At 35.2% G+C, this 16543-nt stretch overlaps 1 protein-coding gene across 3 annotated transcripts; it reads left to right on the forward strand.

Moving 5' to 3' along the window:
• The first annotated feature begins 113 nt into the window (after positions 1 to 113).
• Positions 114 to 10117, forward strand: LOC127735694 (C-factor-like). 3 transcript variants are annotated; one of them, XM_052245958.1, is made up of 5 exons: positions 120 to 247; positions 2423 to 2534; positions 4692 to 5020; positions 5789 to 5960; positions 9783 to 10117. In XM_052245958.1, the coding sequence occupies exons 3-5, from the start codon at positions 4697 to 4699 to the stop codon at positions 10061 to 10063; spliced, it is 777 nt and encodes a 258-aa protein (XP_052101918.1). In that variant the 5' UTR covers positions 120 to 247; positions 2423 to 2534; positions 4692 to 4696; the 3' UTR covers positions 10064 to 10117. The 3 variants fall into 3 exon arrangements, with proteins under 3 accessions (XP_052101919.1, XP_052101918.1, XP_052101920.1); XM_052245959.1 differs by lacking the exon at positions 2423 to 2534 and having other exon boundaries at positions 114 to 247; XM_052245960.1 differs by lacking the exon at positions 2423 to 2534 and having other exon boundaries at positions 120 to 241.
• Positions 10118 to 16543: the final 6426 nt, after the last annotated feature.

The following is a 16543-nucleotide window of genomic DNA, read 5'->3' on the forward strand; positions in this document are numbered from 1 at the left end:
TGATTTAATATTTTCAGTTTGGTCTTTGGGAAGTGAATCCAACACATTTTGTTCTGTCCTATTCCGTCTGCGAAATAATAAATTACATAAAGTACTTAGTAATATTTTGAGTTATCTCCCTTGTCACAGTTTGCAGCAAAATACACATTAGCTGAAAATACTGGTTAACCGATGTTTGTTGTGTTCAGGGGATCAGTTTGAATATTCAGTATTTTGTAACTACTTCTATGCATCTTTGAAGGTAAAGGTATGTATAATTTTCCATACTGTGCTGCAATAATTAGCTTTTAAGTTTTTCATTATATAAGCTGTTTATTTTGTAACGGGGAGACAACTTTTTTTCCCGCCGGAATTTTTAAATAAAACATTACTGAACAGACTGATCTATTTCTCGTTATTGTAATGATAAACTTGGAACACATGGACTCGGCAACTGGATACTTTTTTCAGTCTATTTTTAACAATTAAAAATATATTACCCGTAACAAAAAGATTTACTGTACGGTTTTTTGTTTATCAATGTACGATTTATATATATGATAATATTTGTCACATATATCCACATCCGTATTCTAAGAAATCTTGTATTATCGATAATAAATGTTTAAATCTTGTGTTTCCGGTAATTCGTTGGTAAATTAGATTGAAAATCTCTCTTCTATCCGGATACAAAACGAATTATCAAACTTATACATGTTATAGTTTTGTTGAAACAAACAATTAACCGTTAAGTTTTAGCAGTTATATGTCTATGCTTTTAACTAATTAGAAATATTTATCAAAGACTGCCTGTACACGGTTTCTGTATCATCAGGGGTGGATTTTAGCGGGGCGGGCAGTGGCGTAGCTAGTCGGATGCTCGGAAGCCAAGACTTCAACATCGTTTTGACAACAAAAAAAAAAATAATAAAAAATAATAATAAAAAAAAATAATGAAAAGGAGAGAGAGAGAAAGAGTAAAGAAATCCCTGGTACTCTTGCAGAAAGCTTGAATTTGACCAACGTTGACCTGTATCCAAACATTTACATTTGTTTGCTTATTCTTTTGACAATGCCAGTGACCACTGTCACCGCTGGAACGCAGTTTCAGTGTCATGCACCGGGTTAAAACATATCTTCCTTCTACGATGACAACAGAACGACATTCGGGGCTATGTATACTTCACACATACAAGGAGACGCCCATTGACATTGATAAAGTTATTGACTGTTTTGCAACCAAAAAGGACAGGAGGCTTGCTTTTTTGTTTAAAGTCACTGGTGAGAGAGATTGACTCGTGACTCTATAATAATTCATATCAACGCATAAGGTTTTGACTGGCTATCTACAAAGTGAAATATTCCTCGTACAATTACCTTACTGAGTTTGTATTTTTTAAATAAAAAAAGACAGATTTTTTAGTTTATTCACTGAAAAACATGGCAGGAAACTTAGAATCATGCATAATGATGTGTCCTAAATATTGCTCAGCTTTTACACGATGTTTGCTTAATACAGCCAAAGGCAAGGGCGAGCCATCAATTATATATCCATTTGTTCGTCTTTTTCCATTAGGTGACCTCGTAAGTTGTTTTCCGCTGACCATCGGTTGGTATAAAAATAAGATGTGGTAATGAATGCCAATGAGACAACTGTTCACAAGAGACCAAATGACACAGAAATTAACAACTATAGGTCACCGTACGGCCTGCGACAATGAGTAAAACCCATACAGCTAAGTCAGCTACGAAAAGCCCGAAATACCAAAGTAAAACAATTCAAACGAGAAAAACTAACGGCCGTGATTTATGTACAAAATAATGAAAGAAAAACAAATATGATATACAGCAACAAACGACAACCAGTACATTGAATGACATGATCCTGACTTGGGACATGCACATACAGAATGTGGCGTGGTTAAACTAATTTGAAGGCGCCAACCCTGCCCTAACCTGGGTACTCACTATAACTGGATATATTGTTTACATTTAATCTCCAAACAATTTATTATGTTGTGGTTTTTATTATACTGGTCTCAGTAAATATAACTTTTTTACCCCTCTGGAATCTCCTGGTTTTTACAGTTTCTTTGAGGAAAAAAATATATTTTTTCACAAAATTATCCGACTTGTATCAAACAAAAATTCTTTTGACTACACCTTAATATTCACAATATTTTCAGTTCATATTTGTGGGTCTAAAACCCTAAAATCCACGAGCTTCAGGGGAGATTTAAGCGGCCCCCAGGCCCCCTGCCGATTTCCGCTTCACCTTCGACATTTGTCTAGCTACGCCACTGGCGGGGAGCACGTGTGCCCCTAAAACTACCATAACCATGGGTTGCAAGTACAAGAGAGAGATAGAGACAGACAGAAAAGCAAAGAAAAAAAAAACGATCAGAAAACAGCATGTAAATCCTGATTTGTCATTAACTTCCAGATGCCTCTACTATTGTCCCCACCTGCGCAAATTCCTGGATCCAGAACCTGATGAACACTGTTATTGAAACTGTTGACCAAACTTGGTTTCTTTGGTGTCTCGTCCGTTTACTGTAAGTGCCGACATCTTAAGCTTAGTTTTCTTTCTAAATTCATCCATGGCAGTATTATATCTCATTTTACTTCCATGATCCAACCAATGAAATAACGTAAAATAGATACTGTGATGATAAATCATGACATTGAGATTATAACCGCTCACGTTTTCAACTTTACACTGATATATTGTAACTCGTGATTTTTTCAGCAGTGAATTGATTTTTGTTGTTTTATGTCATATCTTAATGTATAAAAATAAGAAGATGTGGTATGATTGCCAATGAGACAACTCTCCACAAGAGACCAAATGACACAGAAATTAACAACTATAGGTAACCGTACGGCCTTCAACAATGAGTAAAACCCATACCGCATAGTCAGCTTTAAAAGGCCCCGAAATGACAAATGTAAAACAATTCAAACGAGAAAACTAACGGCAAGATTATGTGTTTTTTGTAGGCTCTTGCTGAATAAAAGAGCTTGACATATTGTATAGGACCCGATCTAATGTTGAAGACCACAATATTTTGACTTATAGTCTCTATATGTTTTTTTAGTTGTTTGGTTGCTGCCTCATTGAAGTATAGGGTCAGTAGCCTTATAAAACTGGAGTTGTGAGTTCGAATCCAGTAATAAGCATTATCAGTATTTGGCATTTTTGTTATAAATAAAGAACTTTTGTAATTTTATCTGTAGCTTACATTTTTGAACCAGAGTTGGGTTTCAATGAGTCTAAACCTTTCCTATAATTTTGTCCGTCTTAATAACGGGGTAAATATGTATATCTCTTTTGAAATATTTTAAAACAAAAGTTAGTGCTCGGGTGCATAAATGTTCTTTCTTGGTCAAATTGAAACTGTTTGGTCGACACTTCGTCTTTGTTATTTCCGACGATTTTGTTGTAAAGTGCTGAAATATTGAGCTGAATTATTCTTGAATCGATTTGTATAATTCTGTCCTTATGGTTTTGTGGGGAAAGCGGAGCGGGTTAAGCGGTCACAACCATGTTTAACCTCGTTTAAAATCAGAAGTCTCTATTTGTTGAATATCGTAGGATGTCATTCAGTTCATCATTTTCTCGCTTGTTTTTTTGTTTGTTAGTGTTTAACACCAATTTCAGCGACCTTTGCTATATATCATGGCTGACTTTTTATTTGTTGGCCTGAGTTTTGCCATTAGTTTAAAGTCATCTCATCTGTCCAAGCTTTGCTTACAAGGTCTTTTAAACCAGAAAGTAGAACGGAGCGTTTTCAGAGCCTTGTCAGCAGATCTTGGACACAGAATCTGTATTTTAATTAGATTTTAGTCATCTGTTCGACAAATAAATCACATCTTCTTATTTTTATTCCAGATCTGCTATCAACAATGAGCACAATCCATATCGTATAGTTAGCTATAAAAGACACCGACATGACAAAATCTAAAACATTTCAAACGAGGAAACATTCCACAAAGCATTTCAAAATAAACTTGATCGATAAACACGAACCACCACACAATCGGTTGTGGACACGTGTGTTATATATATAAGGGCAAACTGGTCCTGCACCACTAGTAGCAACTGTCGTTATCCTCGTACTAAAATCCGGTTACATTAAATATCTCTTGTTACGAGCCACTTGATATTAAACAAGAGCAATCAATCAACAGTGTCACGAACTCTTTAATACCAGTACGATTGATGAGGTCAAAATGAATTTCCTTAGCCCATCAGTTGATAGACTTCTTTTCATCTTTATTGAAATCGTCTTTTCCTTTCTATATTTTTTTTTTGTCCCTGCCAAGTCTAGTATAAATCTGAACGTTTATGGACTGAGTTCATGGTTTAATGGTTCAGACAGACTTTCCTCTTGACACTGAACTGCTCCGTTTGTCTTTATTCAACCCTTGCGTACATTGATTAGAACACCCTTGTATGTGCCTCACCTCTCCGCCTTTTTTTCCATTAGAGTAGAGGGGCAATTTATATTAACTGCCTCCGTTATAATATACTCTTTTGATATGAGACAAAATACTTTAAATCAAGGCAAGTAAGCTGTCAGAAATATATAGAAATGCTATTGAAAAATCATTCTGTGACACAGAAAATAATGAAAAGTGGATCCATGCCCAAATGTCTGTGTCTCTTTAAAAATGGCCCTTAGTCATTAATCTATATATTCGTCTTTCAGGAATCATGACCACCATATCACTGATACAAGGAGCAAGTAAAGGAATTGGTTTGCAGTTTTGTAAGTCTTTATTATCAAGGGATCCACAGTCAGTGGTTATCGCTACATGTAGATCTCCAGACAAAGCCAACGAATTGTTACAACTACAAAGTGATGTACCCAACAGATTACACATACATCAGTTGGATGTCACCAAGACAACAGACATAGAAAACGTATGCAACAAGACAACTGAAAGTTATGGAAGACTCGATTTGTTGATTAATTCAGCTGGAATGCTTCATCCTTCAGGGAAAGGGGAAACCAGTTTGAGAGATGTAACGGCAGAGGTAAAGATATAAAACGTTTCTTATCACTAACCTGCTTTGCCACGTCTAAGAAATAAGGCTTACTTCATCTGCAATATCCCAAAACAACTCCAAATGGAAACTTTAAAAGTTCAATAACAAAAACGGAATATATAAGCTTTTAGTCTGCAACAACCATTTTACTTTGACCTTTATAATATGCCTTCGCAATTTTTATTCAATAGTCAACGTTTTTATGTTGATATTTTGATTTTGTTCAATGCAATTAGGGCCGCAGCTGATGGCAAAGACAGTAGTACACTCAAATAATGAATATAGTAAAATCATGAAAATAAAAAAAAATAAAAAATAAAAGATAACTTGAGTAAATATAGCCATCCGATCCCTTTTTTAATAAGACTATAATTTTACTATACAAATACAGATGTACAAATGAGCCTATCATTTTACTATACAAATACAGATTTACAAATGAGCCTATCATTTTACTATACAAATACAGATGTACAAATGAGCCTATCATTTTACTATACAAATACAGATGTACAAATGAGCTATACTATAGACACTCTATATACGAAGAGGTAATTACTTCATCAAGGCACTTTTTGCATCACAGCTTATAAAGTGTTCTCCTCGCTGTTTGCTTCTAAGCAATTGCTCCGACCTATCTTTAATATTTAATAGTATGATAGTGATTATCTCTTAGTTTACCTTATATGACCATATACTCCTACTTACAAAATAACCACCATTTAGATTTTCTGGACTGTGGTTTTCTTTCTACAGGGACTGAGACAGACATTCGCAACAAATACAATAGGACCATTGATAATGGCTAAATATTTTTCTCCCCTTCTACGAAAGGGAAATGGTGACATTGGGAGACAAATTTCAAAAATTAAACATGCAGGTGTTCTTGTTAACATGTCTGCTAAAGTTGGGTCTATTACAGATAATGGTGAGTAAATTTTCATTTATTTGCACTGGGTCGGTGAAACCACTCCTGGTGGACTGTTAGTCTCCGTTGGTGACTTAAGATGGTAGTTGATTCCAACCCCTGATGGTCTTTGGGAAGAAAGCGGCCATTACCTCTGGTCCGGCTGTCGTTTTGGGATTTGGATATTTTTGTCTGTCGATATCTATTAGCCCATGCTGGAACTTAAATAACATACATACATTGTAGTCTGTTGGTTTTTCTTCGTTCTTCCAGGTTTTCCCACTGTAGGTGTTCGGTCTGTGTAGTTGTGTTGGACAAATCTCGCTGCTACTTGTTCTATCGATTTGATATTGTTTGGCTTGATGGATCCCAAACTGTGCAGGCAGATTCCACTGTAGGTCTTACCATGGCTGTATCTGCTGTCGCTTTTACTGGTTTAGTGCAATCTTTTAGGTTTCGTCGGATAAATCCCAATGTGTTATTTCTTTTGTCTACAATGTCGTCAATGTGTCTATCCCAATATAAGTTATTGCTGATGGTTACGCCTAGGTTTTTGCTGGCATCAACATTGTCGAGTGTATGTCCATGAAGTTTGTATTAAGTATCTATAACTTCTTTGTTCTTCTGTGTTATTCTATTTCTATGCATTTTTTGACGTTAAAGCTCATTTGCCATTTATTCTCCCATTCTTCGAATAATGTTAGGTCTTTTTGCAAAAGGTCACTTTCTACCTGGTTGTTGATTGTTCTAAAGAGAAGGCTATCGTCTGCAAATAGTTTAGTTTCAGATGACGTTGATGTTTCTGGCATGTCATTTATGTAGGTCAGAAACAATAGAGGTCCAAGAACTGTGCCTTGAGGTACGAAACAGAGTACGGGGACTTGAGAGGAGACAGCTCCTTCTAATATTACGCTCTGCATTCTATTTTCGAGGAAACTACGAATCCATTGGTAAGTTTTAGGATTAACTCCATAGTATTCTAGTTTGTGTCATAGGCGATGGTGTTGTACTTTGTCGAATGCCTTTGCAAAGTCAAGAAGTCTGATGAACGATGTCGACTTGGGATCCTTTTTCCACTTTGTTTTTGGCAATGTTGATGATTATGATTAGTTGTGATTCACGTGATCGTTTTTGCGGAATCCATGTTGTGCATTAGTTAGTATTTTATGTTTGTCAAAATGGTCTATTATGCTGCCATGGACTATGTGTTCCAAGACCTTGCATGTGATGGAGGTAAGTGACTCAGGTCTGTAGTTGGAAGCTAAATGCCTTTCGTCTTTCGTCTTTCTTGAATAGGGATACCACATCATCTCTCCAATCTTTTGGGACTTCACCGGTGTTAAGTGATATTTGGTACAGTTCTGTAAGAAAAGGAGAAAGTTGGTCTGCCGCTGCAATTAGTATGAAGAATGGAATTGAGTCTGGACCAGTAACTTTGTGTGGTTTGAGGTTTTAAGTAATTTGTGTACTCCTTAGGTGCTAATTTTAATATCTTCCACGGTGGAATATGGACTTTTTCCTTTGTTGGGAAAGTTATTTAGGTATTCCTTTGTAAATATGTAAATACCGATACTGACTGGAATTGTCCATTGAGTATCTCAACTTTGCTCTTATTATTCCTTTGTAGAAATCCCAATCTATTCTTTGATGGTGCTACTCCTGTCCATTGTTGACCTTTGATCTTTATATATGACCAAAATTATTTTGAGTTGTCTTTATAATTGGCGCTTACTTCTTCCATATATTTTTTATTGGCTTGCCTGACTTCCCATTGTGCCACTTGTTTGAGTCTATCTATCCTTGTCTCTTTTCTTTTTTGTTTTCCTGGCCTTCTTGTGGGCTTTTTGTTTCTGATTTATTTTCCATCTAATGGTGGTGTTTATCCATAGCTATGTGTGTCTTCGTTGGCTCATTTTAGTTGGTACTCTCTTGTATATAGTGTTTTGGATAGCTTTTTTGAATGCTTGCCACATGAATTCAACATTTCTGTCTATGGTGTTTATGAAAGTTGCGTTGAATAGGGTCAAGTCTTCCTTTATCTTGTGTATTTCTGCTTTCTGCCATAAATATATTTTCCTTCTCACTGGCTTTGGTTTAAATGGTTTGCATGCCAAATCTAGTAGGACGATATCATGGTCACTGTTTCCTATTGGTGGTAATGGTTTGCCAAATCTAGTAGGACGATATCATGGTCACTGTTTCCTATTGGTGGTAATGGTTTGCCAAATCTAGTAGGACGATATCATGGTCACTGTTTCCTATTGGTGGTAATGGTTTGCATCGTAGTTTAAATGCTGGATGAGAGGTTAGTATTAGATCCAGATTATTGTCTTTGCGTGGTGTGAAGTCTACAATTTGTTCCAATTTATTGTCAGCTTCAATCTCCAGGAAAGTTTGGTTGGTCCAGATAGGATATTGTTTTTTTTTTATGGTTAATATCTGGTAGTTTGAAGTCGCCTCCAATTAAGAAGATGTCTTTTTGATGTTTTATTCTGATGATATTTATTTCATTCTTGTTTAGTTTTAACAAACAATATTTTATTTTTCAAAAGTGCACAAATTACAATTATACAATATAAATACAGGGATTCGGAAACAAGTAGAACTTATATAAATCCCTCTCTCTTAAAAAAATAACAACATTGGGAACATAGTGTAAAGAAACCCGCTATAATATAATTTTCAATTTACATTACATGTTTATTCTGTGGTTTGCCCGTTACTCAGAAGTCAGTTTGATCGACAGATGTGATCAACTCATTTCTAATTGTGGTCTCACATGTAGCTGTGAAAATATGTAAATGTTTAAAAAAAAAAAGTTAAATTATAAAGTTTCAACATCTAAATCGACATAAAAATTAAAGTTTAATGATTAAAAAAGAGGGACGAAAGATACCAGAGGGACAGTCAAACTCATAGATCGAAAACAAACTGACAACGCCATGGCCAAAAATAAAAAGACAAACAGACAAATAATAGTACAGATGACACAACATAGAAAACTAAAGACTAAGCAACACGAACCCCACCAAAAACTGGGGGTGATCTCAGGTGCTCCGGAAGGGTAAGCAGATCCTGCTCCACATGTGGCAGGTGTACATGTCTTTTTGGCTTGGTTCATCTGACCTTAATCAGATTCAGATTCAGATTCAGATTCAGATTCAGATTCAGATTCAGATTCTTTAATAAGATAACTAATATTACATTAGTGTTCTCCATTACAAATCATATGATAATTGATATACAAAACAACATTTCAAAGTTTCACATGTAATTGTACCCATATATTAATCTCATTTTCAGGGATCATTGATAAAGTTAAGTTTATGTGATACTTGTAATAAAACGTTATCTTTAGGAGTATCAACACAAAATAACTCATGATTATTAAAGCAGGCGAGACATTTCAGCGTGTGCACGCTTGTTACTTATTTGTGTCTGTAAGAGTGTACCTGGTCATAATGATCGTGACTAAAGAAATACACCCCTACTGAGATCATCATTTACAAAAGTATTCAACTTGTACAGTTTAAAAATTATAAGTAGTGATGTACATTTTGACACGACAGTTTTAACATTATCGCTGTCTAGGACTGTAAGCTGATCAAGCAAGAGAAGAAGAAAAAAAACCGTTGAAATTAAGATATGACCCAAAGGAAGATTGGACCTCTCATTCAGAAAATATATTCTGTAAATGGCAATCTGAACATTATTATTGAACCACTTCGCAGAAAAAATGTCTAATATTTAGCAGTTTATCATCTACTCAAGTTTTACTTAGGTATAAACCTTGAGTGTTTCGTGTCGTGTGAACCTTAATAATCTACTTGGCTTTCATTTCAGGTCTTGGTGGCTGGTACAGTTACAGGCTGTCTAAAGCTGCCTTGAACATGGCTACTAAAAATCTTAGCATAGAGCTTGGGCGTGGAAAAAATAAAATCACATGTATATCTCTGCATCCGGGGACTGTAGATACCGACCTGTCTCGTCCATATCACAAAGGTGTTCCCAAACTGTTTAGTACTGAAGAATCCGTAAGAATGATGCTTGAAGTTATTGACTCGATGAGTGTAGAAGACACCGGGAAATTCTTTACATACGATAAAACTGAACTTTCATTTTAGTAATCTTTGATGTTTTTTCTCATGTATTACTAAATAAAAAGCTTTTTTCTTAAATTTCCAAGTTACTTTCTTACCAACATACATGTATACTCCACAAGGGGTCCTAAAAAGTACAACAGCATGCACGAGGTTTACAATATTCGATGTGCAGTTCTTACTTTTAAGGTTTAAAGAAAAGTGGAAATAGTGAGACAGGAATTGATCACATCAAATTATTTAACACATTACTTTCTGATTTATAACAATCCTTACTAAAATTGTCCGTTTATACGTTTTGAAATGGTTTCAACTTCCTCAGTCAAAAGAGAGGTAAATGATACCAATGGGACATTCAAACGCATAAGTCGAAATTAAACTGACAACGCCATGGCTAAAAAAGAAAAAGACAAACAAACAAATAACAGTACACAAAACACAACATAGACTGAGCAACAAGAACCCCACCAAAACTGGCATAGTTGACCTTAGATGAATTTTGCTATTTTTTTAGGTACTTTTTTGGTCATGTAACTCTTCAACTGATTCGGTTCTTATACATTCTCTCTCTGCATGCTTTCAAATATTCGGCTTTGATGAAGGTAAATCGAGAGAAGCGCTTCGGACACATGGTATTAATAACGTGTTGTTTTCATTTTTTCTAAGGAACTATTAGATACAAAATTTTCAGTTGTTTTCCACGGATCTATGTGTGAAAGCGTGAACGTGCATGTAACGTTGACGACCATAAACTGAGTCCATCAATGAGTAAAATACGCAAAAAATATAAAAGAAATCTACTTTTTTTTATTCATATGCTATTTCTTTAACTTGAAAACGCTTCAAGTATCTGCAAAATAAAGTCCATTTGTAACGTTAAGTAAGTAAAATCTGGATCCGATTCCCACGGAGGAATTATGCTCCGTGGGAATCGGATCCAGGCTTTACCTACCCACCGCTACAAACTTTTCATTAAATGCTCCTCTGGGTTCTGGTCCGTCTGTAGATTTCGGATCGGGATAACCGGTGTGACTTATCAGTAAGATATGGAATAATGAAATCAACACAAACGCTAAAACAAATTATAAGTCCTTTTATCAGTAAAATACGGAAAATGAAGAAAAAAAATGTTCTTCAAATTTTGCTCTGGATTTCCTTTTTTTATCAGAAAAACACTTCTCGATGTAACTTTGAAAAATCCCTTTAACCGTAGACTGTATCTTAATGTTTAGTGCCAAAAAACTATGTTCATTTATCAGAAACAATAAGGAAAAATGAAAAAAAAATATCTTCCAAATTTTGCTCTCGATACTTGATCATAAACAAGCTTCTGCCCAAGTTTCGTAAAATTCAATGGAGGTTTGGCAAAGATATTGATATCTAAAGAAAAACTTTCACAACAGATGAACCTAAATGTTGACGCTGCCGATGTCGACGACGGAATGTAGGATCGTTATGTCTCGTTCCGCCAGGTTCGACTTAAATTTAATAAAAAGGTGATAGGTGTGGTAATCGTGAGATAATATTAAGAAAGTATATATATTGGTGCGGTTTTTCAGTGTTATTTTACATGTCACTATTTGACTATATAAAGATAAGAAGATTTGGTATGATTGCCAATGTGAGAACTCTCCACCAAAGACATAATGATGTATAAGTTAACAACTATAGGTCAGCGTAAGGCCTTCAACAATGAGCAAAACCCATACAGCATAGCAAGCTATGTTTTTTTCATTTTCCTTGATTTTCGCGTTCACTTGTCACGTGAATGACCAAGGTAATTATGATTGTTGTTTGGTTAAAATCTAGGGACAATTATTTGATGTATATCCAAACAAATAAATGCACACAAAATAATTCTGTAAATGGTTGGGGCTGGTGTGTAAGGCAGAAAACTCGAATAGAGGCGGAACCAGGATTTTAGGTTAGGGGGTGCAAACTTACATTTTCGCCGAGCGGAGCGAGTTGATTTTTTTTTTAAGGTAAAATTATCGAAACATTTTTTATTAAGCTGAGGTCAACCAATGCTTTGAAATTTTACGGGCGCACGCCCGCCACGCCCCCGCCTGAATCCACCCCTGCCCGTTAGGAAATGGCTGCATTGGTATTTATACGGCCGGCAGAGAAGCGGGCGACCATTCAGCACACGGCTTACTGACGTACGGGCGAAATACAGTCCTTACAAGTTACTAACAGTTTTTTTTTTTGAGAAATGAATAAAACAGTCACAAGGGAGATAGTTACAAAAATGTTGCTGAACCTTTCTCTACAATACCAATCTGATTAAAATTCAGATCTATCTTAACTCGCGTGCTCATATATGTAAGCTCACATGAGGATAGCGAAATCAGAGATCTATATTTTAATCAGATTTGTACAGTACAAGAGGATCGTATTGATGGAATATGATTAAATGGGTTCTGCTCCGCTGATTTTTGCCAAACTTCCTGGATTTTGGACTTTGAAAAATCTGTGAACAGTTACACTGACTTTTTTTCTAAACGCCTTCACATATTGAGCTGATTCTTAGTATGTGAGTCTGCTATGATAAGTTACATATCAAGTTTACTTTTGGTTCCACATGGCTGGTTTTTAGACTTTGAAATTTCGTGAAAATAACAGTAATATGGACTTTTTTCTAAACGCCTTTACATATTGAGCTGATTTTAAGTATGTAAGTCTACTATGATGAGTTACAGATCGAGATTACGTTTGGTTTTGCTTCACTGATTTTTGACGAGATTACATGCTTTAGAATTGAAAAATCTGTGAAAATAACAATTATACAGTTTTTTTTCAAAACGCCTTACAGTATTGAGCATTTTTTTGTGAGTCTTCTTTGATGAGTTACATTAAACATTAAACCGCTGGTTTTACATTGATGTATACTATATAAAAATAAGGAGATATGGTATGATTGCCTAAGAGACAACTCTCCACTAGAGACCAAATGACATAGAATTAAACAACTAAAGGTCACAGTACTGCCATCAACAATGAGCAAAACCCATACCGCATAGCAAGCTATAAAAAGTTCCGAAATGACAAATGTAAAACAATTTAAACGAGAAAACGAACGGGCTGATTTATGTACAAACCAATAAACGAAAAACAAACGCAGCGAAATGGACGCCACACTAAACTCTGACACAAGTTACAAGCTTCAAGTTTTTATCAAATCGGGAAAATCAATACAAAGTATAATGATGTCTCCCCCCCCCCCCCCCCCCATATTAACATGATATTACCTCAGATAAATAAATATATATTATATATGACAAAATATCAAATCAAGGTCAAATGAATAAAATTACAAAGATTCAAAGCATAATTGTATGTAATGTCATACATGTATTGAAACACACAAATGAAAAAAAAAACAAAAAAAAAACACAATACTAACAAATGCTAGAGGTTCCTGTCTTGGGACAGTCGCAAAAATGCGTCGGGGTTAAACATGTTTTGTGAGATATCAACCCTTCCCCTATACCTCTAGCCAATGTGGAATAAACAAATACACAGCAATATGCACAGTAAAACTCAGTTAAATACTGTAACTGCATACACTAAATGTATTCAGTATATATACATATATTTTTTTAAATCTCGTCTTGTACCTATCTACTTGTATATATAAAAATTAGAAAAAATTGGTATGATTGCCAATGACACAGACATTACAAGCTTTAGGTCACCGTACGGCCTTCAGCAATGTGAAAATCCCATACCGCATAAATCATAAATGTAAAAGGAATTCAAAAGAGAAAACTAACGGGATAATTGTTAATCTTCTAAACGAGTGCAAAAATATCCATGATTTTTTACTTATATTATATATATATATTTCTAACGACACAATATTTTCATATTATCAATCTATATCATAAAATAAAATATTTTTATGAGTAATCATTAATAAATAAATATTATTTTGCAAACGATAATTTAGATAGGTTTGCAGTCAAAAACGAAAGTAACGTAAGTAGAAATCTCTATAGAATTATATAGTATTAAGGAATAAAGAGAAAAGATATTTGTTAGCAAAAAGTTAGGCCTATCCCTTTTTAATATTTAGACTGAATTATTTATTTTTTACGTAACATTACATTTGATCATGCATCTAAAACCCACTTATGCATATATATAGAAGTTTACGGTACAATTGTCGCACTCAGTTTGTTACGTATATTTCTAGGGGTGGGGTCTACTTTTATTCATAAAGCATTAAAGTGAGCATTCGTTTCCGACTCATTTCACTATCAAGAATGTCCACACTTAACGTAATCTACCGACTGAACAGTACACCTTGTGTCAGGGGAGTGAAAAAAAATACGTCTTTGAGTGCCAATAATTCTTTTCAAATTCTCAAAAATTTACACATATATATATAAAAAATATTATCAATATGAAAAGTCTAGAAGAGGATATATACACAAGTAATGAAAGTTTTATATAAAAAAACTAGGGTGTTTCCCTAAAGAAAAATCTAATAATAGCACTAATAGGAGATCTATGTTATACTACGCCCGAATACCAAAAACATCTCCAACAACGACGAACCGAACTTAAGAAAAAATACACCAAAGATCACGTTACGATCGAGTTTTGAACCCCCGTATCCCCTAATTACAGGTATATCCTATATATCACAAGAAAGGTAATAAAATGAGGAACAAAAGCTATAGAGTGAATATGTGGCACAGATGCGATTTAAAGGGTAACGAGCGACCGAAAACTGAAAACGGCCGAACCGATCGTAACGTGCTTGTTGGAGTATTTTTTCTTAGGTTCGGCCGTTTTTGGTATTCGGGTGCTCCATTACCCCTTAAACCGGATCTGTGCCCTATATTCACTATATAGGTTTTGTTCCCCATTCTATAAGCTTTCTTAGGATATATAGGATATACCCGTAATTAGGAGATTCAAGGGTTCAAAAATCGATCGTAACGTGCTTGTTGAAGTATTTTTTCTTAGGTCCGGCCGTTTTTGGTATTCGGGTGCTCTATTACCCCTTAAACCGGATCTGTGCCCTCTATTCACTATATAGGTTTTGTTCCCCATTCTATTACCTTTCTTGGGATATATAGGATATACCCTTAATTAGGGGATTCAAGGGTTAAAAAATAGATCGTAACGTGATTGTTGAAATATTTTTTCTTAGGTCCGGCCGTTTTTGTATTCGGGTGCTCCATTACCCCTTAAACCGGATCTGTGCCCTATATTCACTATATAGGTTTTGTTCCCCATTCTATTAGCTTTCTTATGATATATAGGATATACCCGTAATTAGGGGATTCAAGGGTTCAAAAATCGATCGTAACGTGCTTGTTGAAGTATTTTTTCTTAGGTCCGGCCGTTTTTGGTATTCGGGTGCTCCATTACCCCTTAAACCGGATCTGTGCCCTATATTCACTATATAGGTTTTGTTCCCCATTCTATTAGCTTTCTTATGATATATAGGATATACCCGTAATTAGGGGATTCAAGGGTTCAAAAATCGATCGTAACGTGCTTGTTGAAGTATTTTTTCTTAGGTCCGGCCGTTTTTGGTATTCGGGTGCTCCATTACCCCTTAAACCGGATCTGTGCCCTATATTCACTATATAGGTTTTGTTCCCCATTCTATTAGCTTTCTTATGATATATAGGATATACCCGTAATTAGGGGATTCAAGGGTTCAAAAATCGATCGTAACGTGCTTGTTGAAGTATTTTTTCTTAGGTCCGGCCGTTTTTGGTATTCGGGTGCTCCATTACCCCTTAAACCGGATCTGTGCCCTATATTCACTATATAGGTTTTGTTCCCCATTCTATTAGCTTTCTTATGATATATAGGATATACCCGTAATTAGGGGATTCAAGGGTTCAAAAATCGATCGTAACGTGCTTGTTGAAGTATTTTTTCTTAGGTTCGGCCGTTTTTGGTATTCGGGCGCTCTATAACATAGATCTTTTATATATGCTAGGCTAGTGCTTTTTTTAGATTTTTCTGGAGGAAAACACCCCTAGTTTTTTATACGAAACTTTCATTACTAGTGTATATCAATTCTAATAGCCTTTTCATATTTTTCTATGTTTTTTTATGTTTAAGTGTGTAAATATGTGAGTATTATTAATTGGAAAATGAGATTTAGAAAAGAATTATTGCCAATTTGAAACAAAATAGTTCTTTTGCCCTCCCCTGGCACAACGTGTACCGTTTAGCCGGCGGATTTCATTTAGTAGGGACATCCCGATATAGGAATGCTTGAAGAAATGAATGCTCACTTTAAAGCTTGATGAATAAAAGTTGGACCCCACCCCCTTGAAATATATGTAACACATTGAGTGCGACAATTGTACCGTAAGCTTCTAGATATACATCAAATGTATTATGTATCATTGACCGAAGTTGATTTCAGATGCAATTGATAATGATCAAGTGCAATTTTACGTCAAAAATAAATAATTCTAGGTAAAAGGGGCAGGGCTAACAAATAGCCTATCTCTTTAAACCATAATACTA

Source organism: Mytilus californianus, unplaced genomic scaffold (assembly GCF_021869535.1).
Source record: "Mytilus californianus isolate M0D057914Y unplaced genomic scaffold, xbMytCali1.0.p SCAF_3, whole genome shotgun sequence".
NCBI lineage: Eukaryota > Metazoa > Mollusca > Bivalvia > Mytilida > Mytilidae > Mytilus > Mytilus californianus.

What these genes read in the sequence shown, in the direction of transcription:
- LOC127735694 (XM_052245959.1), top strand. Translation starts at nt 4,697, where the DNA reads ATGACCACCATATCACTGATACAAGGAGCAAGTAAAGGAATTGGTTTG. An exon ending in TGAGAGATGTAACGGCAGAG is followed by an intron (nt 5,021 to 5,788) that starts GTAAAGATATAA and finishes TTCTTTCTACAG; the next exon opens with GGACTGAGACAGACATTCGC. An exon ending in TGGGTCTATTACAGATAATG is followed by an intron (nt 5,961 to 9,782) that starts GTGAGTAAATTT and finishes CTTTCATTTCAG; the next exon opens with GTCTTGGTGGCTGGTACAGT.